This window comes from Chinchilla lanigera, unplaced genomic scaffold, assembly GCF_000276665.1.
Source record: "Chinchilla lanigera isolate Chin_1 unplaced genomic scaffold, ChiLan1.0 scaffold00003, whole genome shotgun sequence".
In the NCBI taxonomy this organism is placed as follows: domain Eukaryota; kingdom Metazoa; phylum Chordata; class Mammalia; order Rodentia; family Chinchillidae; genus Chinchilla; species Chinchilla lanigera.
The window spans coordinates 9,418,012-9,440,364 of record NW_004955404.1 but is presented as its reverse complement, the minus strand read 5'-3'; the positions used below and the strand labels follow the sequence as shown (position 1 = coordinate 9,440,364).

Here is a 22,353-nt window from a genome sequence, read left to right as displayed (position 1 = left end):
GTGAAATTCATTGAGGGATATATAGAGACAGTGACCAAAATATCTTGTCACTGTATTTATTTTGACCAAAACATTTTATATTTCATAGGAGCCATTTAAAGATATTTCTTAGAAAATTACAGGGAAGTTGTTGAAATTGATTAGCAAAACCATGTAAAATTAAAAAAAGTGGCAGTTTAGATTTCAGTGGCATTTAGCCCTAATTAAGCATTTTTAACGTTTGGGTATAGGGAGCTTTAAATCTGTTTTTTTCCAACCATAATTATGCATGAGAATCCCAAAGGGAAAGGAATAAAATGTTGGTGTTTGATGTTATCTGCTTCAGTTGCATTGGGATGTCTCCTGGACAATGGTGGGTTTGAAATTCTGCAGAAGGGATCCCAATATAAATCCAGGGGTGAGAGGCATTGTTCTACATGCTCAGGTTGAGCATTTGACTGCCTGCACAGATATCTTCCCCCAGAAGCCTGCATTATTGGCATATATATATATACCAATATATATATAATTATAATATATATATAATTTTTTTTGAGATAAGGTGTTACTAAGTAATTTTCTCCAGGCAAGTCTCCAACTTGTGATCTTCCTTCTCAGCCTTCCAAAGTGCTGGGATTACAGATGTGCACCAACACACCAGGCTCCTATTTACATATTTTAAATTAAAAAATATGCAGAAATCTTTTAATAGATGATCCAACATGTTTGGTAAAATATAAAACATATTAAAGATAGCTGAACCTCTATCTTTTTTTAGTCATTGACACAATACTTGCACGTAATCTACCATCCAGTTCAGTTTCATCAATTGACTCAACAATGTCCTTTAAAATACTTTCCCTTCCTTAGAAGATCTAATCTAGGTTCAGTGCTATGATGGATTAGTCATTTCTTCTAACCTCTTAATCTGGACTATTGATAGAGTTTGGTTTTATAGCCTTGAAATTTTGAAGAAGATTGTCCTAATCTTTCATTTTTGTAAGTAAAATGTCTCCTCACAATACGAATATATTTATTCACTTGATCAATCTTATACTACATCTAAAGTTGACTTTAGAATTGCTCCATACACACAACAATAAATGATAAATCCATCAAAAAAACCCCAGGTTCTCTCCACCCTAATCATCCCCAAGATTAGGGTTATTGTTAAATGGTATGTTAGTAAAATACTTGGATTCCTCTGATGCTCTTCCTTTTAGTGTGTTTATGGTATTTGCTTAAAATATAATAGGGATTATTTATTTCATATTGCTTTCACGTTTCATTTTTTCTTCCTTCCCATGATTCATTAGTACATTTCTTACTGTACAGAATACAAACATGCCTGTAAAAGTCAAAACTATGAATGCAAGTGTGGTTCAAAGAATCATGACCTCTTCTGCCCTGCTTACTCTCAGTTTTATAATTAATCAACTCTGTTACTTTCTGCTTTACCTGTGCATATGTTTCCATTTATAAATATAAATATACGTATGTATGTCTTATTATTTCTCTCTACCCCCTATATAAAAGGTACCACATTATGCATTTTTGTAGTCTGCCTGGTTTATCTCCTTCAATTCACTCCATATCAGTTCAGAAAAATCCTCACTTTTTTTTTTCAAAAGCATAGAACTGAATTATTTTCATGTGACATATTTCTTCAGTCAGTCTTGATGCTTGAGCATTTAAAGCTTGCAGTATTTTGAAACGGCAATAATAATGCATAGGACAGTCTGGTCTATCTATATTTTCATGTTTTGGGGAGGTATATTTTCAGGGTAAATTATGAAGAGTGATATTACTGGGCCAACTGGTAAATTTATATTCAGTGTTATACCCATTTCCACCTACATAGTTCAGGACCCTCCAAACTGCATTAGCTTATAAGTTCCCTGATCTTTTCTAGATCACACTGTGGTCCCCTGGAAGCATCTTGGATCAGAAAGGCACGAGGAGGTAAATGGAGTATGGTGTAAGGCCTAAGGGCAGAATTAGATGGGCCTGGGGATCCAGGAGTTCCAGAAGCTAACCCTGTAGGGGAGCCAGACAGGTGACAATGTGCAGAGTGAGGTGAAGATGCAGAGCCTTGACGTAGGATGTGGACTGGTGCATAATTCTGATCAGTCATCCTAGAAGGAGCCAGCTATATTAGGCAGCATGCAAAACCAGAGCTAAAATAACCCAGTGTAAAGCAGAAGACCAATCCTAGAGAGTGAGTTAACTGGCAACCAAGAAAGAGAATCAGGATGACACAGCATGATCACAGGAGTCTGGCACTTCTGCCTGGGCTTCCATCTGCCATATTTCGGAGGCTCAGTTGTGAATTCTGCGGGATGGGTGAAGCAGGAAGTCTGCTGTAAACTTCCCAACCAACCAAGAATGATTGGTGTGTGTGGCTGAGAGTGAGCCTGCCCGTGGGGAACAGATGTCAGCGAGGAATTATAGAATTTGGAGGCAGAAGCTGTTCCTTGCCATCTTTCATGGCTGGGGGATTTCTGGCTATGCAACCCTAACAGTTACTCTCTTCTTTGGAACCACGGAAGGCTTCCAGCATTCCAATAGATAACCTGAAATCCTTAACCAATATGCTTAATCTCTGCTATGTGCAGTAGTTCTATCCTTTTGTCCAAAGCAAGCCAGTATTTCACTGGCTGTTTCTCAATATTCCATCTTTTTTGCTTATTTTAGGCATTTTCTTCGACATTTTTCAACATCAAAAAATCTCTTCTTAATCTCCACTTGTTGGAATTTTATGCATATATCGTATGCCAACTCAATAATTTATTCCTTCGCTATTCCTTTCCTCCTTCAAGTAACAATATAGAATTTTACTCTTGATAGCACTTGCCATAATCAGATACAAATTCCTGTGTGACATGCATCTTCTGTATACATGTAATACTATATCTATCTACCTATCTATCTATATATTATAGTATTCTATATATAGTTTTTATAATATATGGATGTAGGTGGATCTCTCTTTAAAAATGTTATGGCTTGTATCTAGATATCCCCCCAAAGCCTCATGCCATCATAGGTGGGGCTTTTTGGAGGTGGCAGGCTCTAGAGTGTGTGATGCTGGGAGTAAGGATGTGGTGCTGGCATTGATTCATGGTGCAATGCTATGATTGCGGGTGTGAGAGCTCCCTGCCCTTAGGGGTAAACTATAAGGAACAGAAAGAGGGCTGCGCTTGTCCTTGCTTGTTGCTTGTCACTTGCTGCTTGCTGCCTCACTATTTTCTTCCTGGCATGAACTGTTTCTCCTCTGCCACACCACCCTGCTTTGCAGCCAGCAGACTATGAACTGAGACCTCTACAAACTTTGAGACAAATAAAGCTTTCCTCTTTTAACTTTGGGTGTCAGGTATCTTGCCTCAGCAATGAGAAAAATAACTACAACAGAGAATAGATATTTTCTAATTATATTTTTCTCTCTGGTCTATGACTTACTTAATTTCATTTATCTTACTTACTTTCCAGTAACACAATGTGTCACAAAGAAGTTTAATAACTAAATATGTGGGTGGTTGTGAGACAGAATGAATAAATGTGAATATATAAAAAGAATGGTAATATAGAAAAAATTACATGAGACAATGTGGTGGTAGCACCAGATTTCAAATAATATTTTTATAAATTAAAATCATCTTCAGAAATAACCCCACACAAAAATGAAGTTTAATATGAGTCAGATTCACATGAGTATTCCCATGGTAGGAAATAACAAATTCAAATTCTGTAATAGTCACCATTTGTAGGTATTTGGAGAGGAAAAAACTCTTACAGGTAATAGCAAATTGCAAGTGATCTGGGTAACAGAATTGTACAGAAGGCATGAAAGGAAGGTCATTGTCAGGGACTTGAACTACAAGCTGAGTCTGGAGAAAGAATTTAGAATATGACTAAAATATTCAGTATCTTAATGGGAGAAGAGGAAGAAATCAACAATTTATAAAACCGTACTATGGACTGAAGCCCAGCAATGTTTCAAGGAAGATGAGTGTGTGTCATATTTATTACTTGGTCCTCATTCTATGAATTAGAGACTATTTGCAATTGCAATTATGAAATCTGCCACTTGGAGTTCAAACGGTTCTCAAAAATGGATAGTCAGTGAGTATTAAAACTTGGATTCAACTACTAGTCTAACTTAATCTGAACCATTCTCTCTCCAGTTTATGATATACAGTACAGGATAGCTAATATCCCATTGCTCCAGCCAAATATCATTTATGATTGCTCCTTTTCCTTCACCCCTGACTCCTATTGGCCACAAGATGTTGTGTTCTTTCTCCTGAAGACATTCTCGAATGTGCTTACTTCTGTCTAAACCTATTGTCCTCATTTGTCCAGCCTCCACTTTATTTTTTCCTGCGGACAAATGTAACAGCCCCTTAACTCATTTTCCTGCATCCGCCTTTGCCTAATCTGCACATGCCAACTAGTGCAACATGGTATAAATGCATACTGATCATAGGATCCCTTGCTGAGAACGCTACTGGACTTTCCCACTTTCAGATTAAAGTTGTACATCTTTAAGATGGTTCAGAAGACTCTTATACACTTTGCTTTTAGTTACCTTTTTATGTAATGACGCTTTTCTCATGATTTCATATAATTCCACTGTATGTGATTGTTTCTGCTTTCATTTTCTTTTACCACCTAGGTTTTGCTGTTGTCTCTTCCTGGCATTGAACCTTTTCACCATCTTACTTTTCTTGATAATACTTTTTTGGGGCTTGGCTCTTAGTTCTCAGCTGCTTCCTTTGGGAATATGCCTTTGACCTCCAGCTCTCAGCTAAATCCCTTTGCTGTGTGTTTCTGCAACACTTTGCACTTCTCTATTTGTTTTATCACATTGATTTCTATTCATATAAGGGTCTGAGAAGAGGATTACAGCTGACTTGATCGCTGTTGTATTTCCAGAATCTAGGATTGTGTCTGGCTATGGACAAAGTCTTAATGTTTATATGATGATTGCTGTATCAATTAAAAATTGAAAAATAAATATTAAAAAAGAAGTTCCTCAGGTTGACGTCCTACCTCTAAATATCACTTTAGTGCAATATTCCCATCAGTGAAATCAAACACTCTCGGATGGGTATGTGGCTTGTGGTAGACCAGATGACTCCATTACCTCTGTATCACACTGAGTCACTTTGAGACCCTTTAAAGTCCCAAAGATCTTCATAAGAGAACCCACTATGGTCCTGTTACCAAAAAAGAACAAAGGTACCAGTTAATGCTGAGGATGTGAAAATATTAGGGACACACAAACTTTTTCATTTATGCATTTGATATTGAATTATTTCCACAAATATTTATTATGGAAATCACATGTTCAAATATTTTGCAAAGCATTGAATAAATACTGTTGAGGAAGATAAGCAAGATTACTTCCATCATAAAGCTTGGAATTTTCTGCTTTAGTTCCTTTTGGACTCAGGTGTAATCAAAATATATTCATGGTTCAGTTGGAGGGATATGTGTGGAGTAGCTCTGCGCTTGAGGAGGTCAAATTTACATTCATTAAACTATTAAAGGTCAATAGGAATAGTTGTGTGATATAAAGCAATTGCGTGCCCTCATAATCACAATGAAAGAATAGTTTACTTTCCATCTCATCATATCCATGCACATAACTGAAATATTAAACTGATTTGAATTTTTTATCCTTTAGAAATAAACAGGATAAAACTTCATTTATTATAATTGATACACATATAACAAAGTCTTTTCTTTGTTTTCATGGCTTAGGTACATGTCACTGTGGCCGGTGTAAGTGTGATGATTCAGATGGGAATGGCCTCGTTTATGGTAAATTTTGTGAGTGTGATGATAGAGAATGCATAGATGATGAAACAGAAGAAATTTGTGGAGGTATGTATACCACCTGTGGAAACTCATAGAAGTGCCAGGTTTTTTTCACCCATTTCATTGTACTTTTATCTCTACACAAGTTTCTGCTCTTGGATTCAAATTCACTTTGAATTTATGATTATTAGGAAAACAGTCCACAGATGGAGAGCTGGAGAATAGGCTAGCATTTTTTAAAATGTGAAACTGCACTGTTCCTAGAAGAGAGCTGTATCATTTGACAACAAGCCAGTTGCACAGTTCGGAAGCAGACCTAGTGGGATGTCACCTTTTTTGCTCACCTCAGCCACTACAATTGTTCCTCTTTTTTCCTTATGTCTTAATTTCATGCTCTCTTCAAACCATAAACCTTCAAAGAGTGAAATGTCCTATTAAGACCACTGAAGTCTGATAGGATGGTTAGCTTAGAGATTACCTCTTCTCCCTGCCCCCTTTCTATGGGCTGTCATTACTCAACTCATTTTCCTGTTGTTCCATGCTTATACCTTTTGCCAGATGCCACAAACTTCAATAAATGCTTTGCATCCATCTATTTCACAACATCACACTAGGGTAAGAGTTAATTTGATCCCCATAGACAGACGTGGAAACTGAGACTTGGAAAAATTAGACAACTTACCCCAACTCTTCATCAGTTATGGTAGAATTTAGACACCAATCTGTCTGGTACTAGAGACTGTGTTCTTGACACCTCACCATTCAGAATTGCATTGGTGCTTTGGAGTTTAGAGATCCATGAGAAGAGCTCTTCCTCACCACCTGCAGTCCTCTTCTCTTCTCCTTACCTTCCTGCAAGCCTGTTCTGAGTTCGCAACCTGACTGGCAAAACAAACTGAAGGTAGACAGCAGTGGGAATCACTTAAGTTAGAAAACTTTTTCTCTGTTGTTTTTAAACTTATATTTCACTCATATTTCATAGGATATCAACCCATGAAATCCTGTTCTGCACATGGAAAGGCTGTTTTTCCTGAGAGGGTCAGGTACAAACAGGGTCTGAAGGAACCAGAAGTCCCTGAAGTGTCACTAGCAGGACAACTTCCCTTTAGTTTATGCTGCTCTTGCTTCCATTCCTGCTGTAGCATCATCTACTTATTCTTGCTTTAGACTTGCTTTGGCCTTCCTCGCTAGTCTCCTGACTATGCAATTCATCTGGATTAAAGAAAACACACATTTTCTGTTCATTTTATTAGGCCTGTGGCCCAAGCTAAATGCTGCTCAGGACATTCTCCTTAGGGTTTAGTCCAAAATAACGTAATTGATAAATCTACCTTTCAGTGTTTCATCTCCAGTTGTTACAAATCAAAAAATAAGAAGGGAACATGCTTTGGGGCCATTGTGTTCTGTCTCATACATACCACCAAAGCAACATCTACTTGAATGTATAAATATAAAAATTTAATTTAAAACAACACAACAGAAAATGCTTGACTCTCACCCATTTTATTTATTATTTTGCATTAATTGGGGCTTGGGCAATTTTATGGTGCAAAGTCTCTGACCACAGACACCAGTATCCAGTGACACGTTCTGGGGCCACCTTGCCTTGCATTGTAGATCTTCCCATGTGACATTCACGGGAAGCCAACCTGTTGAGAGATAGTTCTAGAGTCCATTAGTGAGACAACAACAAGATATTTTCTTGCTATATCATGTTATACAAAATAAAAAGTAACATTTATGGCCTAGAATACATATTGTTCTGAATCTTATATTTTATCTCAATCATTCCAACATGTCTTATAATACATTTTTGAATGTAAGGAGTTTTGATTCATCCCCAACATATATTTTTATTGTAGTGGTACATTTTAGCTATACATAGTGATAATGTTCCTAATAGGGAATTTGTACTGGTAAATGGTATAGTTTGCTTCTTCTTTTTTTCTTCATTCCCCTCCCCTTTTCAGCCCCTCTCTCTTCTTTATTTACAAAAGCTTTGCTTCCATTTTTCTTAATATTCTTTTTTTTTCTTGTCCATTCTTCCCCCCCTTACTCCTCTGTTGTTCCACTTCTCATGTGAATATTTTCTTCCTGTGTACCAATACCTATCACACTTTGGCCCTTATTTGGTCCTTTCAGTCTCTCACACCAGAGAATCCATGCAACATTTACATGTGTGTCCAATTTATGTCACTTAAGAGTGTGGTCTCAAGGTGCATCCATTTTCCTACAAATGTCTCAGCCTTATCCTTCTTTATGGCAGAGTAGTACTCCATTGGACAAAAACCCATATTTTTTATCCATTCATTGGTTGATGGGCATTTGGGTTGTTTCCAAGATTTACCTATTATAAACTGTAATACTATAAACACAGGTATGCATATATCACTGTGGTATGATGTTTTTAATTCTTTCAGGAAGATACCAAGAAGGGGAATAGCTGAGTCAAATGGAACCTCTAGTTTAAGTTTTTTGAGGAATCTCTACACTGATTTCTCCAATGGTTGCACCAGTCTACATGCACACCAACAGTGGAGAAGGGTTCCTTTCTCCCCACAGTCCCTTCAGCATTCATTACTGGTTGATTTCTTGATAATAACCATTCTTTCTAGAGGGAAATGGAATCTCAGTGCTGTTTTAATTGACATCTTTTGAAAGGCCAGTAATGCTGAACATTTTTTTTTTATATTCGTGTTTGTACTTCTTCATCAGAGAAGTGTGTATTCATTTCAAGTAACTTTGGAAGTATCTCTTCTCTTTCAATTTCATTAAACAGTTTGAGGAGTAGCAGCAGTAGGGGTTCTCTAAATTTCTTACAGAATTCAGCAGTGAAGCCTTCAGGACCTGAGCTTTTCTTTTTTACTAGGTTTTTAATTACATCTTCAATTTCATTGACTGATATTGGTTTATTTAGAATTTTTTTATATCTTCTTGATTCAACTTTTTTAGAGTACTGTAGTACCCTCAAATGTGCTTCTTGTATACAGAATATTGTTGGATGTTACTTCTCAATCCATTCTGCCAGTGTATTTCTCTTATTTGTGAATTGAGGCCATTAACATTGATGATTATAGCAGATATATATTGACTTATCCTTGTCATATTATTTTTCTGTTTTTGATCCCATTTTTTGCCCCTCTGATTAATTGCTTGCCTTGCCTTGTGGATTCATTCTGTTTAGGTGGAATTGTAGTCCTTGTTATAACTTTGCAGAATGACCTTCAGAACATTTTGGAGCACTGATTTCATGTTATGAATATCCTCAAGTGCTTTTTGTCATGGAAATATCTGATTTCTCCATCAATTTTGAAAGATAGTTTTGTGGGATATATCAATCTGGGTTGGAGATTGTTTTCTTTTAGGGCTTAAAATACTTTACTCCAAGCTCCCCTGCACTTGAGGGTTTGTGTTGAGAAGTCTGCTGTGATTCTAATTCATTTTCCTTACAGGTGGTTTGTTTCTTTTCTCTAGCAGTTTTTAATATTCTGTTCTTGTGTTGAATTTCTGAAATCTTGACTATTATATGCCTTGGTATAGATTTTTTTGATCATGATATGATATTTTCACATAAGGTCTGTGGGTATCTGTTTTAACTTTTTGTGTCTGCGTATATGTGTATCTGTACATAATTTTTGTTTATTTATCCTCATATCAATGATTGCTTAGGAAACCTTAATTAAATATTGAACTTTATAAGTAAACAGAGATCTTCATTGTAGAATATGTAGATTTATGATCCTTACCTTTGTGGTACCTTATATATAAATTATCTGAAATTACAGAGGAAATAAATGTTTATTTAAGTCTAAAAAGTTGATTGAATCTTACAAAATCTGACTTCTATGAAAAGCAATTAACACACAGTTACAATTTTTTCCAGGGTAATTCTCAAGTTCCCAATGCTTGTTATATAGCACCAGAACATGATTTTTTTGTGTGCACATGTAAAGATTTTTTCAGTCGATAAATAAAATATAAAAGTGATGTATATCATTTCCAATTAAATAATTTGATAATCTTTGCTTTTGCTTAAGTGATCAAATTAAAATGTGTTGAGAAAATTCCCATTGTCTCTAAAGTTAAGGAGAGGTTTTCTTACTTCCATTACAGCTCATTTAGACAGAAAACAGCATTATGTGCTTGAGTCCTTCTTTCTTTAAATCTCTCTAAAGTACTCTATCCTTTCATATTGTTCTTTCTCTTGCATGTATGTTTCCTTGATGGAAGTCACATCTTCTGGACATGAATTTCATAGATTAAATATTCTATAGTGTGTCCCACTTATGTGAGTTTCACTATTAGATCCTACAGTACTCTTGCCAAAGGGTAGATATGCCACAATGTTAGAATGAAAAATAGGCTATTAGGGATTGAAAAATAGCCCCATAGCTGATTTCCCTGGGCCCTCTGGAATTATGTCTATGGTAACAGAAGAGAGTTAGAAGAACAAATACTTTAACCATATAGATGAATAAAAAACACATTCCTAAAATAGAAAGAATAGATTTAAAACAAGAATTAGGACATCCATTCATGGTTGGGTAGCATAAGTACAAGGAGGAGAAGCTACAAGAAGTAAATTTGGGAGTCAGTGCCATCCTTTGGGAATTTGTAGAAGTCTGGCTAGACTTTCTTCACATCAGTGAAGTGATGTGAAAATTCATTCCAGTAGCTTGGCAGGATGTACAAATGGGCAGGTAACAGAGTATAAAAAAAAAGAATCCTGAATTGTGACATCTCAACAAAGTGATGGGTGCCCTTGGCTGTCATTTTTATCCTCTTTACACATAGGTTGGGTATTTGATTGTGAGACCAGAGTCTACAGTATTTCATTGGTCCAAATCAAGATCAAGTGTTGACTTAGCTGAGAAACTCTTTTCCACATAGAGGAACACAACAGCTTGTGGGACACAGTTGAATGAAAACTTGATCTATTACTTCTGGTTTAAAAATGGTTCGGTCATTAATAATGTGTATCTAACTTCATATCTGCCATTGTTTTCTCAGTAGTTGATTTCAAATGAGCTGTTTTAATGCCTAATTGAAAAAATTCCCTCAGAGTGAACGCTTATGACATGCGCTGGAGTTTGGTGCATGCAACTGAGGATGCAAAGGAATAGATTTTCCCAGACATTCATGTTATTTCTTTAAGACACTTTCATTTTAATCCGCTCTCTGTGTGGGCCAAGCTAAAGGACAGTTTGGCTTGCTTAATTTGTGTAATTAGGCAAATATAATTATGCAAATATAGAGTCCAGGTATGAGCTCCACTTTGATGTTTTGAGGAAAAACTCTGTAATTTGATTGTTTTAGCAAGAGATGTGCAGCTCGTATATTAAAAGCAAAAGTGATGATGAAGAGGTAGAAAGTTAATGCTGCTTTGCAAAGTTGCTTTTTCTCCTCACCGTGTAAAATTCTTTTGGGTAAAGGCCATGGGAAGTGTTACTGTGGAAACTGTTACTGTGAGGCTGGTTGGCATGGAGATAAATGCGAATTCCAGTGCGACATCACCCCCTGGGAAAGCAAGCGAAAATGCATGTCTCCAGATGGCGAAATCTGCAGTAACAGAGGTGCGTCGTTCATACATGTTACTACATAATTAGGAGGCAAACAGAACTCTTCGTTATTAACACTTCTCTGTATTTGCTTAAGGGCGGGAAGGAGTCATCTTTTATAATCATTTACTTTGATGTAAATTGATCTTTATTACACCAACAATCCTCTCTTTGTGGTTCTTTATTGAGTAGAAAGCAGAAAGATAAGAAAGTTTGTTGTCATACTTTAAGCTTCACTGGACAAATAGTTAACACAAGGACTGTCATTTCTTTGGCAGCCACCCAGAAGTGGCATGGTACAGCTAAAAGGCAATCCTTGTAGATACTCCTGCTAAATGTCTCTTGACTCACAGGACCATTGACAGTATGAGCATCTAATTATCCAGAGAGCATTCCAAAAACTCGCTTGTCTTAATTATGAGAAAATGGAAGGCTTGACTGAAAGGCTGAATTGATGTAGATGAACTTAACTTCTCTGCGCAATAATAATCATATGCTATTGAATACAACAGCTATAGTGGAAACTGTGTATCAAATAGCCACGTAAAATTTAGACTGACCTTAAATAAGACCCTTAAAAATAATTCACAAGAATAAAATGTAGTTAAAAGTTACTTAACTGTTGATATAAAGTCAAACAGTTTAAGCAGCTCTTAAAAATCCTGGAAATTATTTGTGATTTTTCCCTTTATCTGCTGTAGAGGTAGACAACAGAGAACCACCCAGTGACATATACAAAGGGCTGCAATGCCTTCTTTAAAAATTATAAAATCTAGTTAGCTGGAAAACTATGTTTTCATTTCTCTTAATGAGTGATTAACCCTAATAGATCTCTCTCTCTCTCTCTCTCTCTCTCTCTCTCTCTCTCACACACACACACACACACACACACACAGACACACGGAAGGCTCTAACAACCTTTGATACTGACGTGGAGGGATAGGGCATGTCCCATTTCTGTGCAGAGCAAAAGGGAAACAAAAATCTTGAATTTGGAACAAAAAATGAAAACTCATTTTAATGTCGATTGGATTTTCCTATACATAATAACTCACTCTGTGTTTTCTTTAAATATATAAAGACATTTTTTGCTGAAGTCCTATTGTTCAATAGGTGCAAACCCAACATTTTGTCAGTATGTGAAGCCTAACTGCACAACTGGAAAAACAAGCACTGGGGGAAGAAGATGGGGTGGGACGTGGACTGTTAGCAGGTTCTGCAGCAGGGTGGAGGGCGCTGAGCTGCAGGGAGCCCCTCGGAGACTCACAGTGGCCGCCTCTGTGGTCCTGCCTCTTGCTTGGGGCATTGGCATTTGCGGATCTGGCAGATGAAGAATGGGAGCAGCTTGCCTTAGTGAGTCACATAGGTTGTGAGCTCTGGGGGTTCAGGAAGACAGGGAAACAGCCTGCTCTGAGATGAGTCTCAGAATATGCTACCTGTGTCTAATCTGGCACCATTTCCTTTTCATTGCTTCCTTTGGTAAGAGAGAGACACTATTCCCTGCAAGTGTCTGCCTGGTTTTCCCTGCCAGCCCATCTCCGGGGACCAAGGAAATCATCTGGTAGACCTAGCTCTGTGGTGACGGGTAGTGTTCTCTGTTGCCCACTTGTCTTGGGGACAGCTTGTCCTGCGTGCCCCTTCAAACATGCCTGAATGTTGCTTCTTCTTCAGATCTGCTGCTCCTATCCCCGTTACATTTACACTGTCATGAAAACGATGCACCTCTGTTTTCAGAACCACGATAACAGAGTACACAGAGATTAAAAAAATGACCAATAACATTTAGATAAAACCCCCTTTCATGTTTCAGTATGGTTTTTGTACTAAAAATTGATTTATTTCTGTCAGGTTTTTCATTTACTCAAATTAACTTCTGTGACTTTCTCTCCCCTCTGAAGAAATATGGCCACTTATACCATCTTCTCACTAAACGCAAAAATTGAATCTTACTCTACATACTGATTTTTAATTTGATTTTTTCATTTTATATATATATGTATATATAAGCACAAAAGAGCCAATTATTACATTTAATGACTGCTTTGTGACCGGCATTATGTGTATATCATTACTGCACTAATTCCCTGTTGATTGATAATTGGGACACTGGTAGTTTTTCAATAAAATAAATACAATCATATTTTATATTCCCGAGCAGGTAATTCTGTGTGCTTTTGCTTGCTATTGTTGAAAGCGGCTGTTATGCTGAATAATAACATGTATCTAAGAAGTACATGTTGTGAATTCACCACCCAGAACATTGTACCATTTTACGCTGCACTTCAGAACTGCAGAGCACCCACTGCACCGCTCCTCACAGCCTGGGTCCTAGCAGGCTCTCTGAGCTGTGACAGTCTAACACCAGAAATCTTTCCAACTCTCCATTTTCCTGAAGATCTCTCACCCTGCCACCCTTAGTATTAATAGTAGGTGGAAGGGGTAAACAGCTTTCATGCTGATCATTATTTCTTTGTGAAGTTTTCTTGTCTTGTTCATTTAGGTACATTTAGCCTTTACATTTTTCTTCCTCAGAATTGTTTATGTGTTTGTGAACTAGCCCTTTGTCTTCTAAATTCATAGAAACTACTTGCTTCAGCTTTTATTAGTTCTTTCAGATTTTTTTAATGGTGTTTGATCCCTATCAAAATTTTAGACTTTTATATGATGAAGTCTGCTTCTTTATCTCCAGTTAGTAATTTTGCTTTGGGAGGTTCTGAGTAAAGTTATGGTTTTAATTTATATATTTAAGTGTACAACCCAACTGCTATTTTGATGAGAGTAGTTAAAATTTTTTAAATTTATTTTTCCCCAAATGATTGGATGATTGCCCTGAAAACAGTTTCACCGATGATCCTCACAAAGTACATATGGTATGATCTTTATGTATATCTAAGGTGTAAAGTAAATTAATTTTTAAAAAAAGATTTAAAAAGTAAATATGGCTCACAATGAAGCCCTTCCCAAAACAAATCTCCTGATGACCCAGGTGATGCATTTTAGTGTTTTCCAGCACCCTCCCTAATGTGGACTTGTCCACCACCTCAAACTTCCTTAACCTTCCACCACCTTAACCATCTTCCACCACCTTAACCTTCCTGCACCTGCATATGGGATCCATACCCACCCCTAGTGTCCTAGGACATTTCCCCTCCTTAGTACATCCAGAGCTTCTGCTTTTAATTACTCTAACTCACATGAATCTCTCCTTCACCAAACTTTTACATTGTTTCTTTATGGTTTACAAATGTTAGAGCTTATGCTCCTGTTCCTTGCTAGCCTCTCTTTCATTAGCCTTTGCTGTTGTTAACTAGATTGTGTAGTCTTTAAGGTCTAAGATTATCACTGCTGTCAATTGTTTTGATCTTATCATTGAAAGAAACTAGCATAGTGCTAATGACACACATCACAATCTCACATCATTATGAACATAGGTGATCTCTTTTGTTTACTTTTAAAGGAATTTCTGCTACAAATTTCAGACGATATTTCCCTGTTTTAGAACATTTTTTATCTGAATATGTATGTTTTCCAAAAACAAAAGAAGTGACAGACAAATAAAGCAGCAGATGAGGTCGATTTTTCCCCAGATTTTCTTAACTAGATCCGTATAAAGTTCCGTCTTCCCGTTTAGGGACTTGTGTGTGTGGGGAGTGCTCTTGCCATGATGTTGATCCAACTGGAGACTGGGGAGACATCCATGGGGACACCTGTGAGTGTGATGAAAGAGACTGCAGATCAGTTTATGACCGATATTCCGATGACTTCTGCTCAGGTAAGGGAACTCTGCGCCTTTATTTTAAATTTTAAAAATTCACTTCCCAGTTATCCAGATTTGCTCTGATTCTTGTAGACACTAAAAGAAACTGAACACAAGTTTGATGCATTCTGAATTTTCAGTGTTCCTACAAATAATTCGGGAAACCTCCAGACCCAAAAACCTGGAAACAAAACCAAAAATACCTCCGCTGGCAGAGGCTAGAAGTGGAAGCTCATCCATTCACTTAAAGCTAATCTAATTCCTTACCAAAGACAACCATCCTCTCCAGACAGGTGTATCTTCTCAACTCAATGGAGAATACAAAGCTAACGCACTTGACAAGAGTGAATAGGATAGTTACCATTAGGACAACTGTATTAAATTATTGCTAAACTTAGGATAACACAGCTCTCAGGGATTCTTTTATGTATTCACTTTTTGTTAAGATTTATACCAAAATTATGCTGTAATATAGTCTAGAACTGAATTATTAATTAGTAGATTCAAAAATTTTATGTCATTAATATTTATAGGGTAATACTAGTTTTCAGAGTCTGGGTGGTAGCCAGGATCAACCAGGGAGGAGGACAAACATGATACATGAACTTACGGAGCTCATAATCCAAACACCAAGAAAAAAATACACTCATCCAGCGTGTCAAACAGTGATGAAGAAAAGAAGGCAATCAGAGTTATCTGAAACTGAGGGTCATTTAGCAAAAAAGGAGTTACAGATTTTCAGTCTAGGAATGCTTAATGATCCAGAGGACAGACATATGTAGATACACTCGAAGCTGACTGCTTGCCTGGTGCCTAAAGACAGAAAGTTCCTCAGGTCTCCTGAAGGTAGATGAGAGAGCTGAGATAAGAGAGCTGCTCTGTTTAATTATGACTGCAAAAATTTGAGGGTTGAGGAGAGCCAGCTGCTAAAACTTCCCAGAAGGATTTCCCTTTTGCTTCCCAGGATTTTCTCAACATTTGAGGAACACTATTGTTTCAAGGGAAGTGTTGGTGTTCATTACACATGTGGGTGTTCTTTGTTATTATCATTATGAACCCAATGGTAATAAAACAACAGCAACTACTGAGTGGCTTCAATATGCCAAACGCATACTGAGGGTGTTAGGAGACGGGCGATTTGACCTTTGAATTCGGGTGATGTGGCCTTTCACAGAGGTGATGATGTTATTGATTGCGATGCCTGTGGGTTCTGCCTGAATGGCAGGTTTGCAGGTGATGAAAGGTGAGAAGGGCTTGTAGGTAGGCAGAATGGAGCAATATGACCCATACTGCACCAGAATCACTTTAAAATGACAGGAATATACAAAGAAGAAAGGGAACAGTAAAAGGTAAAGTGTGTGAGAAACCTCGACTGGAAGGTTTTTTACTTTGCTGCAGAAACAGACTTTATTTAAAGGGAAGGGAGTACTCTAGATGGTTTTAGGCAGAGAAAGGCTGTCGTCATCAAGATTTAATCTGGTTGTCTGGGTAAAGGTTGGTGCCATTTACTAAAGTGAGGAGAAAGGAAGAAGTTATCAAGTTTGTTCTTAGCTGTGAGCATAAAAGACAAATGGCCAACCAAACTTAGTATTTTTTCCAGCCTGTTGAATATATGGGCCAAGCCCAAACATAAGAATTTAGGAATTTAGGCACACCACTGGTAATTAAAACCATCCTAGTTCGGGAAACATCACTTATGAATGCCATTTTAAGACTATCTGGAGATCAACATGAAATCACATGATTTAAAATTTAAAATTAAGGAGATAATTACCAGGCTGTATCTAAAAATCATGTTTGTGACTTGCTGATATGCCCCCCTTTAACCTGAACACTTTCTACCTTGTTAGACCCATGATTCTGATCCTGATCCTGAGTTTTGAAAGAGGTTGAAAAAACTGAAATGACTACCGTACAGTAGTGATATTCGGGTGTTCTGTGAGCTGGCCTGTTGCACTGTGAGGGCATGGTTCCTGGGGTGAGGGCAGGGGAGGACTTCTGTTGATGTTTTTCTCTCCTTTCTTACCTTCCTAGTTCCCACCACGTGTTCCTCAGCCTTAGAGTTAGTGCCGTAGCTTGAGCAGTTGATGTGCTTTCAAAGCGGCCTCATAGGAATCTAGTTTTCCATATCACCTTGTCTTGGTTACTTTTCTCTCATTGCTGGGACAATATATATGATGCCCAAAATTAAGGAAGGAAAGGTTTACTTTGTTTACAGTTTGTGGAGGTTTCAGTCCATATTTGGCAGGTTACAAGGCAGAGTGGCACAAGGCAGAGGGCTACCGCTCATGGCATCTGAACACAGCAAAAGCAACAAACACAAAAACCAGGAATAGCCGCAAGCAGCCTCTTCCTCCCCCTTACATATGCAAACTATCCACCCCAGGGCGGATGTAGCTCTCACACCCGTAATCAATCAAACTCTAAAAGCCTGCCCCATGGCCACATGAGGCTTTGGGGGGACAGCCAGACACAAACCATAACACACTTATTCCTCCCATTTTCCTCTTGCTCATATTTTCCCTCCTTCCATATCCTATGAGATTTCAGAGGTGCCTGGGTGGTCATGGCCATGGGGTTATTGAGATTCTTGTCATTCATTGGTTCAGCGTGACGTGTCCTCCACCGCATGGCTCCGAGCCCTAGGATGAGGAACCGAAGACAGAAGCAGCAGCTCCCTTTAACGGATCCTATTCTGTCAGAATTTAGTGAGTTCTTTTGTATACTTAACTCCACTTTATTTTTGCGCATCTCAGGGAGGGAGACATTAATATCTGCATTTCAACAGAGGAAATAATTTCAGAGAAATTAAGTACCTTGATGAGGTTCATTCTGCCTTTAAGTGTTATCTGAAAACACATATAGCCTAATACTCTTGTAATTTAATCCACAAGTGATACAAATAAAATTCTTCAATTTTACCCTATGTTGATGAGGAAGCCTCAGGATGCCCAAGTTATTAGAAAACTAAGTTTTCTGAACATCATGATGATCTGAATAGCTATCAGTCGCTGGAGTATTTCTCCATGCTTACTAGATCTGTAGAATTCTATGTATGATGCTGAGAGAGTTATGAGACTTTATGATTTCCCTAATTACCAGTAAGTTCTATAGAAAGGATGTCATGCAGTTCATTAGGTACCATGTGAATGTCTTTGTATTACAAGGCAGAAGTAACACAGCATCAGTATTCTCTAATGATTCTTGCAAGGCTGATCTGTAATAAAGCTCATATGCAATGCAATTTTATTTTTAGCTCCCTTTCTTGTCATTCTGGGGATATTGGTTTTATTTAAGTCCAAGGGAAGTCTCTGAGTGGATTAGTTTAAGGTGATCCTTTTAATTGATATTCTTATTTTATTTTTTTGTTCTACTCTAGCTGTTCATCTAATCAATAATACACTCACATGTAAACATTTTGTGCTTACTACATTATGGTGACAGGAGGTACCAATACACTGACATTCTATCTGCTCCCAAATGAGTCAGTATTTCTTTCTTTCTTTTTTCATTCCTCTCTGTTGTCCCTCACTGACATGTTATAGTTGATACTATGTTCACTCATCTATACACAAACATGAATCAAACACACAGACCCACACATGCACCCTTGAAGAAAAGACAACTGACAAAATTTTGAGTGTGACATTGACCAGGGCATGGCCATTCAAAATATACATTGAACATTTTGTTTGCCATACTCAATTTATTTCTTGATTCTGAAATAATTCCTTTATTCCAGAAGGCTGCTTAGCATTCTGGTTTTATTTCCCCAAATCCTGTAATTGGAAAAATTTAGCGCAGTATGAACTTAAACTTTATTTCTCAGCTTGTTCTGCCTAATGAAATGAGAAACATAGAAGAGTAGTCTTGATTTAGAATTGCATTAGTTTGAAAAAGGGAATTAATTGATAGAACTATAGTACATAAGGAGGGTCATTATTGTGGATTACTAAAGTGCTAAGGAAAACACTGATGAAAATGATTAAGTATATTCAACTTGCTTTGTCTTAGAAGAAAAATCAATATATTGAATAGCCTAGATTTTGAAAATAGCAAGTACTCATTAGATCTAATTTATTCCTTGAAGCTTCCCCGCCTTAGGGGTTTAAGTGTTATTTTGTGAGCAACTACTTGTGAACATCAGGTTTGCATTCCTGGGTACATTTTGATTATTTAAAAGCCTCCACACTAGAAACAGGTTTTATTTGGGATAGTATCAGTTGCATTTGTCCTACATTGGTACTTCTAGAGTTTAAATAGATTCACACAAAAGACCACAATGATACAAATAAAAATGACATTGTGATGTCAGCACTGTTCGTGTAATAGGCAGATTCTTCATAGATGCTGCCTTTCAAGCATGGCCGTGGTGCTGGTCGTGGTAGGAACTCTCTCATCCCTGTGGTGTAGATTGGCCTTTACTTGCATTTGCAGGAAGTGGATTATGCCAACAATAAGCACTGCATACTCTTCCATTGTTGAGGTGTACTGAGTCTGTGTGTGTGTGTGTATGTGTGTGTGTGTGTGTTAGTGCATCTACACAGGTTTTCTGAGCATGCTTCTCTTATTTGAATTCTTCTAGTGTTTGAGATCAGAGATAAATCACAAGATTTCCTATCTTTCACATCTACATTGTTGAGCTTCTGTCTACACAGTTTAAATAATTTTTGTTAGAAGCAATGAAATTAACTCCTACAGCCTTAAAATATTCACAGATTTGACAAATAAGCATGGAAGAATTACATTCTAAATCAATGTAGAAATTTTTACTTGTAGTTCCTTCAATTTGAAAAATAAATTAAATCAAGATGAAGTCCGGAAGGAATAATGGTACATATAAATCAAGGACCAAGTCGTCTAATTTCTTTTCCTATGCCTTTTTCACTACCTGTTTATAGAAGACCCTGATATAATATGTTAGAAAAGTCTACAAGGTTTTCATGCTAAATGGATCTCATAATTTCTTAACCCTTCTTTAGCAAAACCAATAGAAATTTTTACCTGCCTGGTTTTATCCCTACTGGATGACTTTTTTCTTCCCTGTTTGGCATAACTTTTAAATTGGAAATGAGGAGCTAGTAACTCCAGAAGAGAAACTACAATTTTATTTAATAATTTCCTGTGGTATTTTTTCTGAAAGTCTCAATATCTGCTTCATAATCTGATCCCAATACCTTGTGCTTCCAGATAATTTCATGACTCAGTAACTTCCCCAGAATCTGGTATCAAGAGTTTCTACATGGTTTTCTGGCTCTACTAATTCAATTGCATAAAGGATTGCAAGAAATCGATGCTTTCATTTAGAGTGGAATATCTAATACTCCAGAATGTATTTTGACATCACATGACAGAGTTTGAAAGATAAAGGATATGATCTCTCCTTACCAAGAAAACCAAAGTTATGCTTTAACTTGGCAGTTAATATCTAATAAGTAGGTGAATTAGGCAACGCTGTTAGTACTATGTTTTTATTATTAGTACATATTTGCAGGACATAATGATTCCATCACCATAGGAAATTGCTACAGGCACATAACACGTTTCATTTCACTTCTTCTCCCTATCCCCCTTTAATTTTTCCAGCATCAGATTCAGGTATTTATAAGACCTTATAAACTTAATTATCATAATCAAAGTTGAAATCCAGACAAATAGGCTAAAGAACATATAAAACATGCAAGACAATTTCCCTAGGTCAAAGTGCACATTTTCATTGGAGTAGACCACGTACATAGAAGTCTTTCTCTACTCCTTTTATACTTGTGTCTCCTATGAGATTTATTGAGATATTTGATTTAGGAAATCCTATGTTTGCCAAGTGATCAAACCTTCCAAATGCATACTGCGCCATTATTTCTTCATTTGAGGAGCTTTATTCCTTATAGGTGGCTTGTTTGTGTCACTTCTATTTTAATGTCTCTTATTTTCTCAACTTGAACTTGTGCACCTGGTATTGAAACCTAATGGCAAAGATTATATTGCAAAAGACACACAAGTGGATGACTAGAGGCATACCAGTGGCCATCCTGAATTAGACAATATTCTACTGTTGTAGTACTTTCTTGTTTGAGGCAAAGCCTTTTGTACCACAACTAATAACAGACATGGCATTTTCCTCTGAACCCATAGCAACGTGTGGACCATCAACTTCAGGAGTGTTACTGAGGAAGTTTGATTAGGGAGATTAAGGAGTAGGGTACAAGGCTGAGGCAGAAAGCACATGAAGCTAGGTGTCATCACACACATGACAAAAGCGTGTGTCCTTCACAGCTTTGCTTAGAGCTGACAGTGGCTGGAGGCGGAGTGAGAATTTCCTTGGGAATGTTTATGATGCTGCATTAACTACATAGGAGGGAGTGGTGTGGGAGATGCAGGCTCCCTGCCCCCTGTGCCTATGGAAGACACAGAAATAGCCAAGGGGTAGAAAGAGAAAGCAGAGATAATAAGATGACGTTACAGGCTGAAAAAGCTTAGCGATGACAGGAAAATGAGAGCAAATGTGCAGGCTTGAAGACAAAGAATTCACAAAGATTTCTGCTGCCTGGTCCATAGCGTCTGCATTTTTTTGAAAATGTATTAAATCCTCCATAGTCAATCTGAATTCCTTTGATGTTAATTAGATCAGATTGTAACTCTAAAAATATCGTTTTAATAACTTCTGACCTTCTTTAGGATTTGTTTTGTTCTATACTTTTGAAAAAATGCCGGCATGTGAATGAACCTTAGCCAGAAAATAATGACAGCTTTTCAGCACGGCCTCCACCTCTCCACCTTGAGAGTGCTGCTTCCTCAGGGACTGCTCTCCCCCGGTGCCGACCTATGCCCGAGGCTTCTGCTTCTTTCTTCCCGCCAGGGAGGGGAATCGGATTCCCTGTGAGCAGGAGCCATTGTCTGAGAGCTGGGGGACCAGTGCAGCAGGTAGAATCCTCTTGGGTACTTAGAGACTCCTCTGCCCCCTCATTCGTCAGATGTTTTTGCTCTAACTTTTACAGTCATTTTGAACTTCCGAAGACGGAGATTTTTCTTTCTTCAGTCTGTTTTTCAGTTTATGGCTGGGCTGTTGACTACTCCCGCACAAAGGGCAGCGTGTTCTGTACTTCGTCCAGGCTCCTTCTAGCAGATCTCGCTGTTCCCCAAACGAAACTTCTAACCTGCAACAATTTCACAGTCCCTATCCCCTACAAAACAACAGAATTGACTGTACTTTAAATCTTAAGGGTTTCAGCTTTATTT

General features: G+C 37.5%; 1 protein-coding gene across 1 annotated transcript in view; it reads left to right on the top strand.

The window, feature by feature from the left end:
* Positions 1-22,353, top strand: part of Itgbl1 (integrin, beta-like 1 (with EGF-like repeat domains)) — a 214,305-nt gene that overhangs the window by 105,347 nt on the left and 86,605 nt on the right. Inside the window, exons 4-6 of the mRNA XM_005374034.2 lie at positions 5,746-5,868; positions 11,235-11,375; positions 14,992-15,132. Of these exons, the coding sequence (XP_005374091.1) occupies positions 5,746-5,868; positions 11,235-11,375; positions 14,992-15,132 (405 nt within the window). The remainder of the gene's footprint in view (positions 1-5,745; positions 5,869-11,234; positions 11,376-14,991; positions 15,133-22,353) is intronic.